The sequence below is a fragment of the Trachemys scripta genome, chromosome 1, assembly GCF_013100865.1.
Source record: "Trachemys scripta elegans isolate TJP31775 chromosome 1, CAS_Tse_1.0, whole genome shotgun sequence".
Taxonomy (NCBI): Eukaryota; Metazoa; Chordata; order Testudines; family Emydidae; genus Trachemys; species Trachemys scripta.
The window spans coordinates 340,449,742-340,465,565 of record NC_048298.1 but is presented as its reverse complement, the minus strand read 5'-3'; the positions used below and the strand labels follow the sequence as shown (position 1 = coordinate 340,465,565).

The following is a 15,824-nucleotide window of genomic DNA, read 5'->3' as shown; positions in this document are numbered from 1 at the left end:
CCACGACCAATATGAGCAACCGGTGAAGAGCTCTTTGAACTATTAAATATTTTTGTCCAAGACACAGGCCTTGACTGGGGACATTATTTTGTAATTTGCAGCAATGGAGCACAGTCTATGATAGGACGGCATAGCAGGCTTTGACAAGGGTACAAGAAGTGGCTCTCTCAGCAATCTGGAATCATTGTATGAGTCACTGTCAAGGCTGTATCCCCACTTTGAACTTTAGGGTACAAATGTAGGGGCCTGCATGAAAACTTCTAAGCTTAACTACCAGCTTAGCTCTGGTCCGCTGACACCATCCCAAGGCTAGTTGGGAAGCCTTGAGAGACCTTCGCCAATTCCCTGATGAATACAGATCCAAACCCCTTGGATCTTAAAACAAGGAGAAATTAACCATTCCCCTCCTTCCTCCCACCAACTCCTGGTGAATACAGATCCAACCCCCTTGGATCTAAAACAAGGAAAAATCAATCAGGTTCTTAAAAAGAAGGCTTTTAATTAAAGAAAAAGGTAAAAATCATCTCTGTAAAATCAATATGGAAAATAACTTTACAGGGTAATCAAACTTAAAGAGTTCAGAGGACTCCCCTCTAGTCTTAGGTTCAAAGTACAGCAAACAAAGATAACACTCTAGTAAAAGGTACATTTACAAGTTGAGAAAAACAAAGTAAAACTAAGATGCCTTGCCTGGCTTTTTACTTACAAGTTTGAAATATGACAGACTTGTTTAGAAAGATGTGGAGAACGTGGATTGATGTCTGGTCCCTCTCAGTCCCAAGAGCGAACGAACTCCCAAACAAAAAGCACAAACAAAAGCCTTCCCCCCCCCCCCCAAGATTTGAAAGTATCTTGTCCCTTTATTGGTCCTTTCGGTCAGATGCCAGCCAGGTTACCTGAGCTTCTTAACCCTTTACAGGGAAAAGGATTTTGGAGTCTCTGGCCAGGAGGGATTTTATAGTACTGTACACAGGACAGCTGTTACCCTTCCTTTTATAGTTATGACAGTCACAGACAGTCATTGGATGCTAAGAAGATGGCAGAGGAGCTCAGTAATGTTCTCTGAGGGGCAGTAAATATAAACTTTATAAGACTATTTCGGAGAAACTAACTTCATTCTTTACATTGGTCTTCACCGCAGAGGATGTGAGAGAGATTTCCACACCTGAGCCATCCTTTTTAGGTGACAAATCTGAGGAATTGTCCCAGATTGAGCGGTCATTAAAAGAGGTTTTGGAACTAATGAATAAATTAAACAGTAATGAAATAAAATTATTCTACTTAACTGCCAGGGGGCAAATTTGTCACGTACACAGAAGGGAGATATTCAGTGTCAGCTAGTCTTAACTCAGGAAGTTCCTCTGAGAGGAAATGTATCCAAACTCCAAACCTGCAGACAATGGAACTTTCTGTGCCTGCGTCCTGTAGATAACTAACTGCTTGGTTTGCAAAATAACACAAGGGGGGGGGGGGGAAAGTAGATGAACAATAAGGGGTCATAAGAGGGGCAGATACATGTAGCTTGCTAATTATGTATGGTAATGATGGCAAATTTTGGCCAATCATAGAGCGATAGATTATCATTGTCAACTGCATATAATGCTTTGGTGTGAGTGTTTTCTTTGTTCTTGCTGACTTATGAGCTCAAACCCAATTGCAATTGAAATAAACGGATCGCCCCTCTCAGGGCTCCTTGCTTGATTAGCTGTGTCCGTCTCTCCTTATTCCTCAGCTGGAACAGACAGGAATTTCTATGACAGTAATATAGCACCAGGACCAAATAGTATACTGGGACCACTACTGTTCAACATAGTCCTAAATGATCTCAAGAATGAGGTAAAGAGTGAGTTGGCAAAGTTTGCAGATGATACAAAACTACTGAAGATATTTAGTTCCAAAGTAGACAGTGAAGAATTACACAGGGATTCCACCAAACTGGGTGACTAGACAACAAAATGGTGGATGAAATTCAATGTTGATAAATGCAAAGTAATACACATTCAAAAACATAATCTCACCTATACATATACAATGATGGGGTCGAAATTAGCTGTTACCGCTTAAGAAAGAGATCTTGGAGTCATTGTGGATAGTTCTGTGAAAACATCAACTCAGTGTGCAGCGGCAGTTCAAAAAGCTAACAGAATGTTGGGAAACATTAGGAAAGGGATAGACAATAAAACAGAAAATATTATATTGCCTTTATATAAATCCATGGTATGCCTATATCTTGAATACTGTGTAGAAATGTTATCACGCCGTCTCCAAAAAGATATATTGGAATTGGAAAAGGTTAGAAAAGGGCAACAAAATTGCTTAGAGGTATGGAAAAGCTTTCATCGAGGAAAAAATAACAAGACTGGGATTTTTCAGCTTGGAAAAGAGACGACAAGGGAGGGGAGATGATAGAGGTCTATAAAATCATGACTGGTGTGGAGAAGGTAAATACGGAAGTGTTAATTACTCTCTCATAACACAAGAACTAGGGGTCACCCAATGAAATGAATCAGTAGCAGGTTGGAAACGAACAAAAGGAAGTATTGCTTCACGCAATGCACAGTCATCTTGTGGAACTCTTGGCCAGAGGATGTTTTGAAGGCTAAGACTATAACAGGGCTCAAAAAAAACTAGATATGTCCATGGATAGGTCCGTGAGTGGCTCTTAGCCAGGATGAGCAGGGATGCAAAACCAAGCTCTAAAAAGTCCCTAGCCTCTGTTCGAAACTGGGAAGGGGCGACAGGTGATGGATCACTTAATGAATACCTGTTCTATTCATTCCGTCTGAAGTACCTGGCACTGGCCACTGTCGGAAGACAGAATACTGGGCTAGGTGGAACATTGGTCTGACCCAAGATGACCGTTCTTATGAAGAGCAAATTTTTAGGGGTTACTTTGTCAGAGGTTTTCCTTATCCCGCTGGAGTCATGCTGAGATGGGAAGGTATTTCTCAAGCCTGATCCTGTGGTGAATATTTATTTAATGCATATATCTGTATGGTTGTGAGGATGTAACACCAGTGTGTAACTGCTTGTAATTGTATTTTGGATGTAATCAACACCATGTTCCCTTTGGACTAATAAAGGATTTTTTGTGTGGAAACTTAGTTGTGTTAAATCTTAATAAGCTTGTAAGGTAAATTATTTCCAGTATCTGGCCTTTCTAGTCATATCGGGGAGGGACAGGAATCACTTTGGAGAAATCCTCAAGGAACGGGAGGAATAGCTGACTGAGAAGGTGGAGGCTGACACCCCAGTGACAGTATGAATAGAACTGGCAGAGTTGGTAGGAATAAGGGAGGAAATAGATGATTCTGTGGAGGACACTTCTGGTCAGGTCAATGGGCCTGCAACAATTGCAGCCCTCGATAGCAACCAGAATGCATTCACCCAGGGTGTGGCTATCCTGGACTGCAACACAATTCAGGAAGGAGGGGCAAACCATATGATCCATCATGCCTAAGGTTAAGTTTTTGTCACGGTTATTTTTAGTAATATCACAGACAGTTTGCGGGCAATAAACAATAACTCACTGAAGACTGTGACCTGTCTGTGACTTTTACTAAAAATAATGGGGTGGGGTGTGGACTGACAGAGGGATGATTAAAGCCTGTTTGGGAGGATAAGAGCCCGAGCACCCCTGTGGGAGAGAGGAGGGTCCAGCACCTGCTGCCACCGCATCTAACAGCTCAATGGCCCCCACCACAACCCCAGAAGCTCAGAGCTTTGGAGCCCCTGCCGCAGCCTGTGATGCTCTGTACCCCAGAGGAACACCCAGCACCTTCACGTTCATCCTTGTCAAATGATTGTGTGGTATTCAGTGCAAAGTTTGTCATGCCGGCTGTCTTCGGAAGACTCATGATGCACTGAGCATTGTTCTTACAGTAATGTTATAGTAAGGTTATAGCTTATAATTTCATGTATGTAGTTATGAGGCTGAAAATGTATCCTCATGGCTTAAAATATGCCCAGGCAAAAAATCTCCAAGAGCTGAGAGGCTGTTCACACCTCAACAGGGCATGCATGGGACAAAACCAGCCCAGCCTCCCAGGAAGAAAGGATGCTGGCCTAGGCAGCAACAAATGAATCTGTTGGACTCTCCAGGGACTCACCCCCCTTCCTTTAGAGTCAGTTTGACACTGTGATGAGGTAATGCTCACCTGACTCTGAAGGGGGGGCAAAGCCAAGACAGGGGAAAGAACATGATTAAAGGGAGAGACGTTTGCCATGCTCTTCCTCTCTCTTCCACCTACATCTTCAGACACCACACCAAGCGTCTGAGGCGCTGATCAAAGGGGAGATCCTGGCTCAAGAGCAACCAGCCAACCTGTGGTGAGAAGCATCTAAGTTTGTACTGGCACTGAAAGTGGTAAGATCAGCTTAGAATGTGTTTTGCTTTTATTTCATTTGACCAAATCCAACTTGTTATGTTTTGACTTATAATCACTTAAAATGTATCTTTGTAGTTAATGAGTCTGTTTGTTTATTCTACCTGAAGCAGTGCGTTTGGTTTGAAGTGTGTCAGAGACTCCCCTTGAAATAACAAGCCTGATACATATCAATTTCTTTGTTAAATTGAAGAACTCATAAAAGCTTGCAGTGTCCAGCGGGCATAACTGGACACTGCAAGACGGAGGTTCCAAGGGTTGTGTCTGGGACCGGAGATATTGGCTAGTGTCATTCATGTTCAATCCAAGGAGCAGCTTACATGCCAGAGGCTGTGCATGAACAGCCCAGGAGTGGGGGTTCTCACAGCAGAGCAGGGTAAGGCTGACTCCCAAAGTCAAGGTTTGGAGTGACCTAGCAGACCACCGGTCCGGATAATACCAAAGGGGAATGTCACAGTGGCGAAGCGAGCAAGGGTGTATGTACGCCTTGTTACTTCAAGTGAAGTTCACACTCTAAGCACTGACATTTGTGATTTTAGGTGAGTCTTAGGTGCAGTGGATAAGAAGAGTCAGGAGGAGGTCACAGTTTTGTTATTTTGTGTTTGTTTATTTCGAGTGAGGGAAATAAGCACAAGAAAGCAGGAAAATGACTACCAGTGAGGCAGCTACAAAACTAGAGGTGGCCAGACTGGAAGCAGAAGAGAAGAAAAAGGACTGTGAGTTTCAAATGTGTCAGGCAGAAATGAGGCTCAAAGAGGCATCTGTGGCCAGGGAAACTATGGAGGCAGAGGCAGCCAGAGATTAAGCCAAGGAGGCCCCTGCCCTTGACTGGAAGGACTGAAGAGAACAACACCTGTTCCCTCACCCTTACTCCCAGAGCCATGTAGTCACTTCTGATCTGCTGAGGGTCATACCTTGCAGTGTCATTAGTGCCCACATGGATGAGTACTAGTCAGAGGGCCAGATGATCCTTGAAAATCCCTCTGTAACATCTGGGATACGGGTCCCTGGCAGGCAGCATACGTCCTGGGATGTCATGTCAGGGCGACAGATGGGTGCCCCCATCTCCCTCAGAAGAGAGTCTCCAACCAACCTTACCCTACGTTTCCTCCTGGTAGTAGTGGCTGTGTTCCTCCCAGCCTTGGGGGTACATGGCGTCTCCTCTTCAACCTTTGTGGGTGATTCCTCATCACTCGTTGCCAGGGCAGCATAACGGTTCTCCGTCACCCTGGTGGGTTGTTTGGGAGTAGGGGTGGAGCACTGCCTGCAGCCAGAAGTAACCAGTAGCCAGTGTCCTCCCTGTACCAGAGCCTGATCTTCCTCCCCCAGTGGCATGACAGCAGTCCTCTCTAGCTGGATAGCATCCTCAGTGCACCTGCCATAACAAATGAGCTTATGAAATTATTCTCCCAGGTGGTAATACCCCGAGAAATCCTTATTGATCAAGGACCTAACTTTACTTTACAACTAATGAAAGAACTGTACTATCTACTGAGGGTAAAGACACTCAGAACGTGGATCTACCATCCCCAACGTGATGGGATGGTAGAGAGATTTCACAGAACTTTGATGGCAATGTTAAAGAAGTTTGTAAGCTTGGATCCCAAACATTGGGATCAACTCTTCCCCCGCCACCTTTTTGGTATCAGGGGTGTGCTGCAAGCTTCCACATTTTCTTTCTCCCTTTGAACTGCTGTCTGGGAAGCAACCTTGAGGCTTTCCAGATGTGCTTGGAGAAACACTGGAGAGCAAAGACCCCAGGCAATGAACACAGTCCAATACATTCTTCAATTAAGAAATCACCTCAAGACTTTGCAGGCATTTGCTAGAAGGTAAAAGAGAAGGGGTCCAGCTGTGAGTTTTCAAACTGGGAAACTGAATGTTAATGTTACGACCAAGCTTTCAGTTCAAATTATTGGTTCGATGGCAGGGACTGTTTGAGGTCAAGTGAGGCATGTGGGACATTGATGGACGTATCCTCCAGGAACTCTCTGGACCTATCCATTTGCTAGAAGAGTTTTGCTAAATGCACAACGGGTAAAAGAGAAGGCCTATAACAAAGGGGTCCAGCTGTGACTGTTCAGACTGGGAAAGTGAGTGTTCTTGTTACTACCAAGTTTTCCGTTCAAATTATTGGTTCGGTGACAGGGACTGTTTGAGGTAGTTAGGCATGTGGACCGCATCGACTAGGAGGAGCAGCACCCAGAGAAGGAAAAGGAGGCTCAGATAACAATGATCCATCTAGTCCTGTATCTTGTCTTCTGACAGTGGCCAGGTGCTTCAGATGGAAAGAACAGAACAGGCACTTATGGAGGGATCCATCTCCTGTCATTCAGTCCCAGTGTCTGGTAGTCAGAGGCTAGGACACCCAGAGCATGAGTCTGCATCTCTGCCCATACTAGCTAATAGCCATTGATGGATCTATCCTCCATTAACTTACTAATTCTTTTTTTAACCTGGAGAAGATGCTCAGATTCTATGACAATGGGCAGCAGCATGGAATTGCTGATAGATAAATGAGTACGTCTAAACCTTGGCTCTTCCTTTTCTCTCCAGGGTTTAGGGCAAGACCACTCTACCAAGTCTGTGAGACTCAGCTTGTCCTGACAATCTGAGCCCCCCCGTTATCAGAAAATCATGTCTTCACTCCCGGGGGAGGTTCTCAGGCTGAAATTCTCCAAGGTCAATTTTCTGCTCTTCCCACTGCTAATGGAGCCAAGGGAATTATCCAGGAGTCCAGGCCAACCTGAGAGTCTGCAGGGATAATACAGGGGAATCATAAAGGTTGTTGTCCAGCACTCAGAGTGTTAGCCATGTGAGATTCATACACAGATACTCTGGGCTCTGCCTTCCTGTTGCACTAAGGAGATTTCCTCTCTCTGCTAAGCAGGATTTTGGTGAGTTGCCTGTTTCTGCATTAAAGTTAGTGCCGAGGGCTCAAGAAGCGTTCCAGGGGTAAAGTCAAGAACCATCTGGGCAAGATTCACCAGACTTGACTTGAACTCTTTAATATTGTCAGAAACACTAAGGGATTTACCTGATAAAATTGGAACTACAAATGTATTGAAAATTGTTTAGACAAATATTTGTTTTTAAGATCAGTTCCTTGTCTCTTACTGTGTCCTTCTATGTGTCTCAGTAGCTTCCTTTTTTGGGGTGATGTGGTTTTTCCTCTAGTTCACTCACATTTCCCAATTCAGCAACTTCACTGCCCTGTTAAGAAGTGCTGCCAAGGCCTCTGCAGTGGGTATCTGTGTGTCCAGAGGGTTCACAACAAGAATGGGTCACACACTGGCCAGATTCTGCTCTCTCATTCTGCCTTCATTGGATCACTCCAGACTGACATTGGCCTCCCTGAAAGCAAAATCAGGTCACACATGTTTTGAAATCCCCTTCTTTCCCCAGTCTCAGAGTGTCACATAAACTGGGGTTTTCCTTCATTCTCTTTCAGCATGCTAACAGAATATCGCATGACCCAAAGCCGTGATTTTCTGAGCTTGGAGCCAAAAGTTAAACACTAAGGGAGAATCTGGTCCCATTGAGATCAAGGTAAAACTCCCAACACGGATAGAAGTTCCCCCTAAATCCATGTGAAGGGATCTAAGTAAATGGCCTGATTTACACCAGCCATGAGCCTCCAGTGAGTTCAAAAGGAGTCATCCCATGGCCTCTAAGGACAGATAAGCTCATTTGAGCTGAAGAAGAACTGACAGGAGAGTTGCTGAAATCTCAAACTCACAAGCTCAGAGGTTCATACCAATGAGAATAACAGTTTTTTTGATGGGGGAGAGACCTCTGCTCTCTCTTTGCCCCTGCATCTCTGGTTCTTGAGCGGATGAGAAGTACCAAAAGGCAGTAAAAAGAAAAGCATGTTTCTGGCTTAGAGGAAACCAGGCGGTGTTGGAAATCTAAAATGGGGAGGTCCAGGAACGCACAGTGTGTGTGTATGTGTGTGTGGGGGGGAAACGTACAGTATCCAGTATCCAGTGGTGCAGCATCCTCAAACTGTGTGAAATAGGGATGGAGATCCTGCCTAATGCACAGACAAAGGAGGCGTAATGAGGCCTCCTGGGGTAAGGGGGTGTCTCAGACTGCAACGGAATGTGGATCACACTGTTGCAGATTGTCTCTGACACAATCCCCAATCCGGACCATCCCTCCTCCCGTAAGCAACCCCACTACAGCCTCGTGGTAATGTCAGCAATTGACAACACAGGAAACATACATGGACAAGTGGCCAGAACTGGGGGTTCTGGGGGCAAGGAGCAGGATGTATACAGGCAGGCGGGCAGCACTGAGGGTTATGATGGCAGAAGCAGTTTGCACATAGACAGGCAGGCTGTGCTGGGGGTTCTGGCTGCATGGAGGGAGGTGTACACAGAGAAGCAGGCAGTGCTGAGGGCAGTGGGGACAGGTAGGGGGTGTACAGTGACCAGCAGCAGAGCTGGGGATCATGGGGGTGGGGAGCAGACTGTTCACAGACAGGCAGGCAGCAATGAAGGTTATGGGGGTGGGGAGCGGGGTTTAGAAGGACAGCTGGGCAGCAGCACTGACATTAATTTTTTCTTTGTGATTGTTGGTCCCAGGCCAGTGTTGGGACCTTACTTGACCCCAAGTGTGTTTGGGGACATCTCAAGGTCACTTTGCTCTGGCAAGCCACAGAACTGCAGCCTGGGTTCCCAACCTTCACGCCGTTTTGTTTCCATCTTTTGTTGTTGTTTGTATGTAACTTCAGGTATTTCACTGGTGGAAAGAACCATTGATCTTTGTGTGACACTGCACCCTATATTCTTCATAGTAATGTTATTTCAATATAATTATAGCATAATTTTGATACATTTAATTCAAGATGGGTCATGTAAGATGTCATACGAAAAGTTAAGATTTTCTGAATACGATTATCCTATTGGTATGCAGGTTTCATTTTTGTGTCTGAAGTTATGAATATTGACTACATATCTGTGTTTGAAATGCAGTTACACCTGGGTAACACCCACTTGGCAAGATGCTTTCAGTCTAAGCAGTTGGTTGGGAAGGGCCTATTGAGGGCAATGAGCTAGTAGGTAAAACATTTGGCCTCAGGAAAAACTCATCTCGGGCTTCCTGAGAATGCTCCACACAGCCTTTAAATAATGGATACTATGACTCTTCAAGGGCATGTGACCAGGCCAGATCAATCTGGACTCCACCTTGCAGAGTCTGTATTTCCCCACAAACTGATCTGGGAACCAAATTTTGAAACAAAGAGTTCCCGCCATATGCTCAAGCTATATAAGCTTGGGAGTGACATCATTAGTGATTCTTCACTTCCCACGCAAGAGGATTCCTGGAAACACCTGAGGAACAGAGACTGAATTGGGGAAAGTGCTGGAACCAGGCTAAAGGGAGTTCTAGTCTGTGTATGGAAACCTCACAAATGCAAGCTGCAAAGCAAATGCAGCTTGTGGCTTGAGAATCTGCTAGATGGCTCGTATCATCAATCAGTGTGAGAAATGGCTAATTCATAGTCATTATAACTAGTGTGTTAAACTTATTTTCCCTTTTTACTGCCTCCGATTCCAAAAGCATGTTGGTCACCAGTGTCTTCTCCATACTCCCCAGTCATTCCTTGCTCCAACAACCTCTAAACTACTCCACGCTTGCCACAAGTTTTACTCTGTGGGGGTGAGGTGCCTCTTGTCACGCTTACTCCCTTGGATTGATGGTAATCAGTGACTGTGTCTCACTGGTGCGAAATCTCAGGAGAAATTGTCAAAGGCAGGCACCTGCATGGCTTCTCTTGTTACACCCATACACTCCACATGGTACTTCAAGGACTGGTACACAGGAACATTTCGAAAGTACTGTATGACATTATATAATGAGGGCGGGCAACTCTGGGACATGTGAGGGCCTAGATAAATACAGCTGCTACATGCAGGTATCACTGGCAGCTGATTGAAACAGTGGGCCACTGGGACACAGACATTAAACCCAGGAAGCTCTGGGACCATTTGCTAGCCAGCTCTGTTAGCCATTAATGGAAAGAGTTCTACTAGATTTCATGGGCTGAAGTCATTTTTTTCTCACCTAAAATGTTCATCCGTGCAGTGCCTCACGGAATCCCTCAGCCTTGTTAAATACACACCTACAATATCATTTTCAAGGTGCCACAGTCACATGAGAATTGCTCCCACTAGGGTAAAATTAAACATGGTCATGAATAGAAAAAAATTCTTCAGTAAGCGCAGGCACGAGCTTGCAGGTAAAATGCCTCCAGCTGACTCCTGGGGACATGTTCATAGATTCCAAGGGATGATTGTGATCATCTGGTCTGAATTCCTGTAGAGTACAAGCAAGAGAATTTCCCCAATATTGTTCCTAGAGGAGATCAATTAGAGAAACATCCAACCCTGATTTAAAAATTCTCTGTGATGGAGAATCTGCCAAGAACCTTGGCACATTGTTCCAATGGTGACTCTCACGGTTTAAACAATGCATGCCTTATTTCCAGTCATAATTTCTTTAACTTCAATTTTCAGGCATTCGATCATGCTATGCTAGGCAGAAAGGCCTATTATTAAATATGTGTTCCCCATGTAGGTGCTTATGGACTGTTATCAAGTCACCATTTACCATCTTTGTTAAACTAAAGAAATTGAGATCTTTGAGTTTATCACTATAAGGCAAATTTTCTATTCTTTTACTAATCTTCGTGACTCTTCTCTTTCCCTCCTCAGTATATCAGCATCCATCTTTAATTATGGACATCAGAACTGGACAAAGGGTCCAGCAGCAGTTGCACCAGTGGCAAATATAGAGGTAAAATAACATTTCTACATCTCCTTGAGATCCTCAAGGCTCTTTTGGCCACAGGGAGTTCATGTTTAGCTATTTAGCCTTTCACGCCCCCAAATCTTGTTCAGAGTCATTGCACTTCCCAAGAGAGTCCCCCATCATGTAAGCATTGCCTGAATTATTTGTTCCTAGATGTAGATATTGACATAGCTATATTAGAACACATATTGTTTGTTATGACCCAGTGTCCACTTCATTTTTTTTTAAATCTCCTAGAACTGGAAAGGACCCCAAAAGGTCATCATTCCCAGCCCCCTGCCTTCACTAGCAGGACCGCGTACTGTTTTTTTGCCCTAGATTCCTAAGTGGCCCCCTCAAGGATTGAACTCACAACCTTGGGTTTAGTAGGCCAGTGCTCAAAGCACTGAGCTATCCCTCCATAATTTACAAGCCTCTAATTTTTGTGCAATATGTAAACTTCATCAATGTTCAGGCATGAGAAGGGTTAGCAGCTGAGTTGCTGACATGTGTCTCTGCTTACACTTGTCAGTTAACACCTGTAACTTATGCCTCAGACAAAGCTGAGTGTCTGCAAGAAATTGTCTCACTGAAAGAAATAAGGAAAGTAACAGAAGTGCAGGCCTGTAGCCCTAAATACAGAGACCCTTCTGCTACTCATGCCCATTCTGTTGAGCACAAAGTCTTAGTACAACATGATTATGTCTGTTTCCGTGGGGGAAACTTGGCTCCTTTTCAACATAGGAGTTGCATCGTGGATCAGACCTATGCTCCATCCAAGCCAGTGTCCTCTCTCTGACAGGGACAGCTCCAAGTGCTTCAGAAAAAGTTGTACGAAACCCAACAGTAGATGCATGGGGGGGAGGGGGGCATGACCTGACCATCTGGAAGGTGTCGCCCTAATGCCTGACAGCTAGAGATTGGCTTGTGCCCTGAAACACTTTGGTAACTAGGCTTTCCAAAATATTTATTTAGCTATACTATTGTAACTGGAGACTCTCACTATCCAGGTAAATGTACAAACCCTTCCTGATTCTTACTTAGCTCATGGCCTCAACTACCTCTTGTGGCAACAAGTTCTTCAGTCTAATTAGGCACTGAGTGAACAAAGCATTCTTTTTTTATCTGTTTTGAATTTGCAAAGTTTCATTTTAATACAAACTCTTTTTAATCTTGTGTTATGAGACAGGCAGATCACATCCTCAATCTACGCTACTCTGTACCGGTCAGTATTGTATAGATTTTTTCTCATGTCCCCCCTTATTTGTATCCTTTGTAAGATAACACTCCCAGTCTTTTCAACTTCTCTCTTTATGAGAGTTTCCCCAGGCCCATTCACATTCTTGTTGCCCTTGCCTGAACCCCTCTAGTTCTGTAATATCCTTTGTGAGAAGGCTGCAGTGCCCAGTACTACACAGAGGAGATAAGAGGATGGTGAAACACTGATGGACTGATGTCATGGAGTTGTATTTTCTGTATGATTTTCCATCCCACTCCTCCTGGATCCCAATGTTTTGCTTAGTCTCTGTCCATGCTCGAACTGTGAGCAAGGCTTCCCAGAGCTATGTACCATGATGCCCAGGTTCCTGTCCTGAGTTCATACAATTAAATTAGAACCTTCCCAGGTGTTTTCTGACTTCATCCATTTCCCTCCAATGGGCATACATGTTGCTGTTATTGACATTTGCCATCATGCTGCCCATTCACCTGGCTTCATTAGCTCCCTCTGAGGACTTATCTGGACTTTACTATGACCCAAATAATCTGATGACATCTGTAAATCTTACCACCTCACTACTCACCCCCATTCTAGATGGATAATAACTATAAAATATTTACCATACTATTTGCTATGAACTGTGTAAACTCCATCGATGTGCTTCTCTCCCTTCACAGGCACCTTGAGCATTTCTTAGCCCAACTGATGAATCGACCACCTCATGGCACCTCTCAACCTAACCCCCTCTTCAATGTTCATGCTCACGGGAATCCCTGGCTTGGAAGCTGCCCATGTCTGGATTTCCATTCCTTTTTCTACGTTCTACATTATTGGCCTGTTGGGAAATTTCATGGTTATGGTTGTTGTAGGCAAAGAGCAGACCCTACATAAGCCGATGTATATACTGCTCTGCATGCTGGCAGTCACAGACATCGGCACGTCTACATCCATCGTGCCAAAAGCACTGTGCATATTTTGGTTCAATTTGAAAGGCATTACTGAGAGTGGCTGCCTCACCCAGATGTTCTTCCTTCATCTGGTTTCTGCTATGCACTCAGCCGTCCTCGTGACAATGGCCTTCGATCGCTATGTTGCCATATGTAACCCTCTCAGATATGCCACCATCCTCACCAATACACGAATAGCTAAGCTAGGGCTAGTGGGTTTGATAAGAGCTGTTCTCTTCATTCTTCCCCTGCCCTTTCTCCTGAGGAGGCTGCCATTCTGTGCCAATCGCATTATCCCCCACACTTACTGTGACCACATGGCTGTGGTGAAGATGTCATGTGGGGACACCACAGTCAACAGGACATACGGCTTGGTGGTAGCTTTTGTAGTCGTCGGGTTAGATCTGATGCTTGTTGCCCTGTCCTATGGTCTGATTATCAGGGCTGTCCTCAGAATATCCTCCAAGAAAGACTACCAGAAAGCCCTGAACACCTGCACAGCCCACATCTGTGTCATGCTGATTTCTTGTACTCTCTCCCTCTTCTCCATTCTGACACACCGGTTCGGTCAAGGCATCGCTCCCCATGTTCACATCATCTTGGCCAACCTCTACTTCCTCATTCCCCCTATGCTCAACCCTGTCATTTATGGGGTCAAAACCAAAGAGCTTCGTGACAAAGTGGGAAAATACACAAGGAGAAGGTAATCTCTGGGGGACACTGACTTTAAACCTGTATGGCAAGAGGGAGAAACGACATCTACTTGTTAATCATGGGTGCTCTGTCCCAATTTGGCTGAGCTCAGCATTGTGGAAGTTCACAGTCTGAGAAGTTCCTCACACCTAACATCTTATCACTGCATCACCAAGCACTGCAGGTAGGCCTCTGTGTAAATGGCGTAGGAGTAGGGCCTTAGACATTTTTACTAGCCAATTCCCATGCGGTAGTACAGAAGCCAGGAAAGTTCCCAACAATAGTCCCCCACTTACACTTGGGAACTGGGAGAAATTGATGGGTTGGATGTTAGTGACATGTAAATATATGTGTAACTTGTGAAATCTCCACATAAATGATAAAAGCTGAAATGCGTATCTTTGGGGAGCACACTTTCTGCATAAGGTGAATGTAACATTACTGCACAAGATGGCTTCCCATAGACTAGTATCATATTAAACCTTTTTTCCTGTACTATTTTATTATGGGGTTAGAGCAGTAAACCTGACATTTTTCATTTGGCCTCTTGAACATATTTCATAATAAATTAAAATTCGGTCAAGCAGGCTTCCTCCCATATTGAGTATTTAGACACAATAAAGGCACCCATAGAAATGATTCTCCTGTGCAAAAATGCTGACGAATTTATGAGCCTTCAGCATTAAAGAAATTAATGGATTATTTTAGTGTGGTTTTTTTCATTGTTTTCCAAAGAAAGATTATGTAAATAGTAAATGCTGTTTCAAAACTGCTACAATCAAAAGACAGACCTGTACATTGCAGCAATACTAATTCCCATAGACATTGAACTTGTTGCTAATTTAAAACTGAGTTTAAAGAAGCCAAATGTTCAGCTAGTAAATTATCAGAAAATGGGGCAGACGAATCAAATCTGAAGAGAAGTGTTCGAAAAAAGGAAAAAGGCCGGGGAGCAGCTCATTTTGTGTCAGACCAGGGAGGAGAGCAGACCTGCTATTGGCAGCTGTAGGGGAGCTGAGCTGAGGGAAACAGAATCACCCCCTGAACAACTGCCTGAAGGTCCTTCCATGAGGGAAGGGAGGGCTTGCTGCAGGGACATCCTGAGAGGGAAGCATTCATCTTTAAACTAGGATTTAAACTAGGTTTGCCAGGGGATGGACAACTAAGCCCAGAGCTAAGTGGGGAAGTGGGAGGAAACACAAGGGGGAGTGTACAGCACCGGAGGCCTCCTGAATAATACTGAGAAAGTAGGGCAATTGGCTAGTTACCTTAAGTGCCTGTACATGAACGCATGAAGCCTGGGAAACAAGCACGGAGAACTGGAAGTCCTGGCACAGTCAAGGAACTATGATGTGATTGAAATAACAGAGACTTGGTGGGGTAACTCACATGACTGGAGCACTGTCATACGTGTGTATAGGCAAACAAGTGTAATGCTGTGCAAACTCCTAATGGCCAATTAACAGAGACCAATCTTTCATGTGTTTACCAGCCATCTGTACCCGATTCATGTATTCTCTCACACAGCATCTGGCCTCAAAGTCTGGTTGCAGAGGCTTGGTTGATTTCTGTTCACCATCCACATACAAGGCCAGAAAATTAATATGGTAATGTTTAAAATGAAAAGGGTTTTTACTGTAACTTCCGCTAAATGTGGCATTATCCACAAACCCTAGGACAAGCATTTTGGGAAACTGTCCCAAGAGCAGATTCTCCTCGTTACTGACCCTGCTGCCCGTGGGGATGCTAAACACTTTTATTCCCACACAGTCCATGGGGTATTAA

At 44.4% G+C, this 15,824-nt stretch overlaps 1 protein-coding gene across 1 annotated transcript; it reads left to right on the top strand.

Moving 5' to 3' along the window:
- The first annotated feature begins 13,120 nt into the window (after positions 1-13,120).
- LOC117872517 (putative olfactory receptor 52P1) lies at positions 13,121-14,053 on the top strand. Its single transcript, XM_034761024.1, has one exon. The coding sequence runs from the start codon at positions 13,121-13,123 to the stop codon at positions 14,051-14,053; it is 933 nt and encodes a 310-aa protein (XP_034616915.1).
- The last annotated feature ends 1,771 nt before the right edge of the window (positions 14,054-15,824 follow it).

Excerpts from the sequence above, each read along its gene's own strand:
- LOC117872517 (XM_034761024.1), top strand. The coding sequence starts at position 13,121 with ATGGCACCTCTCAACCTAACCCCCTCTTCAATGTTCATGCTCACGGGA.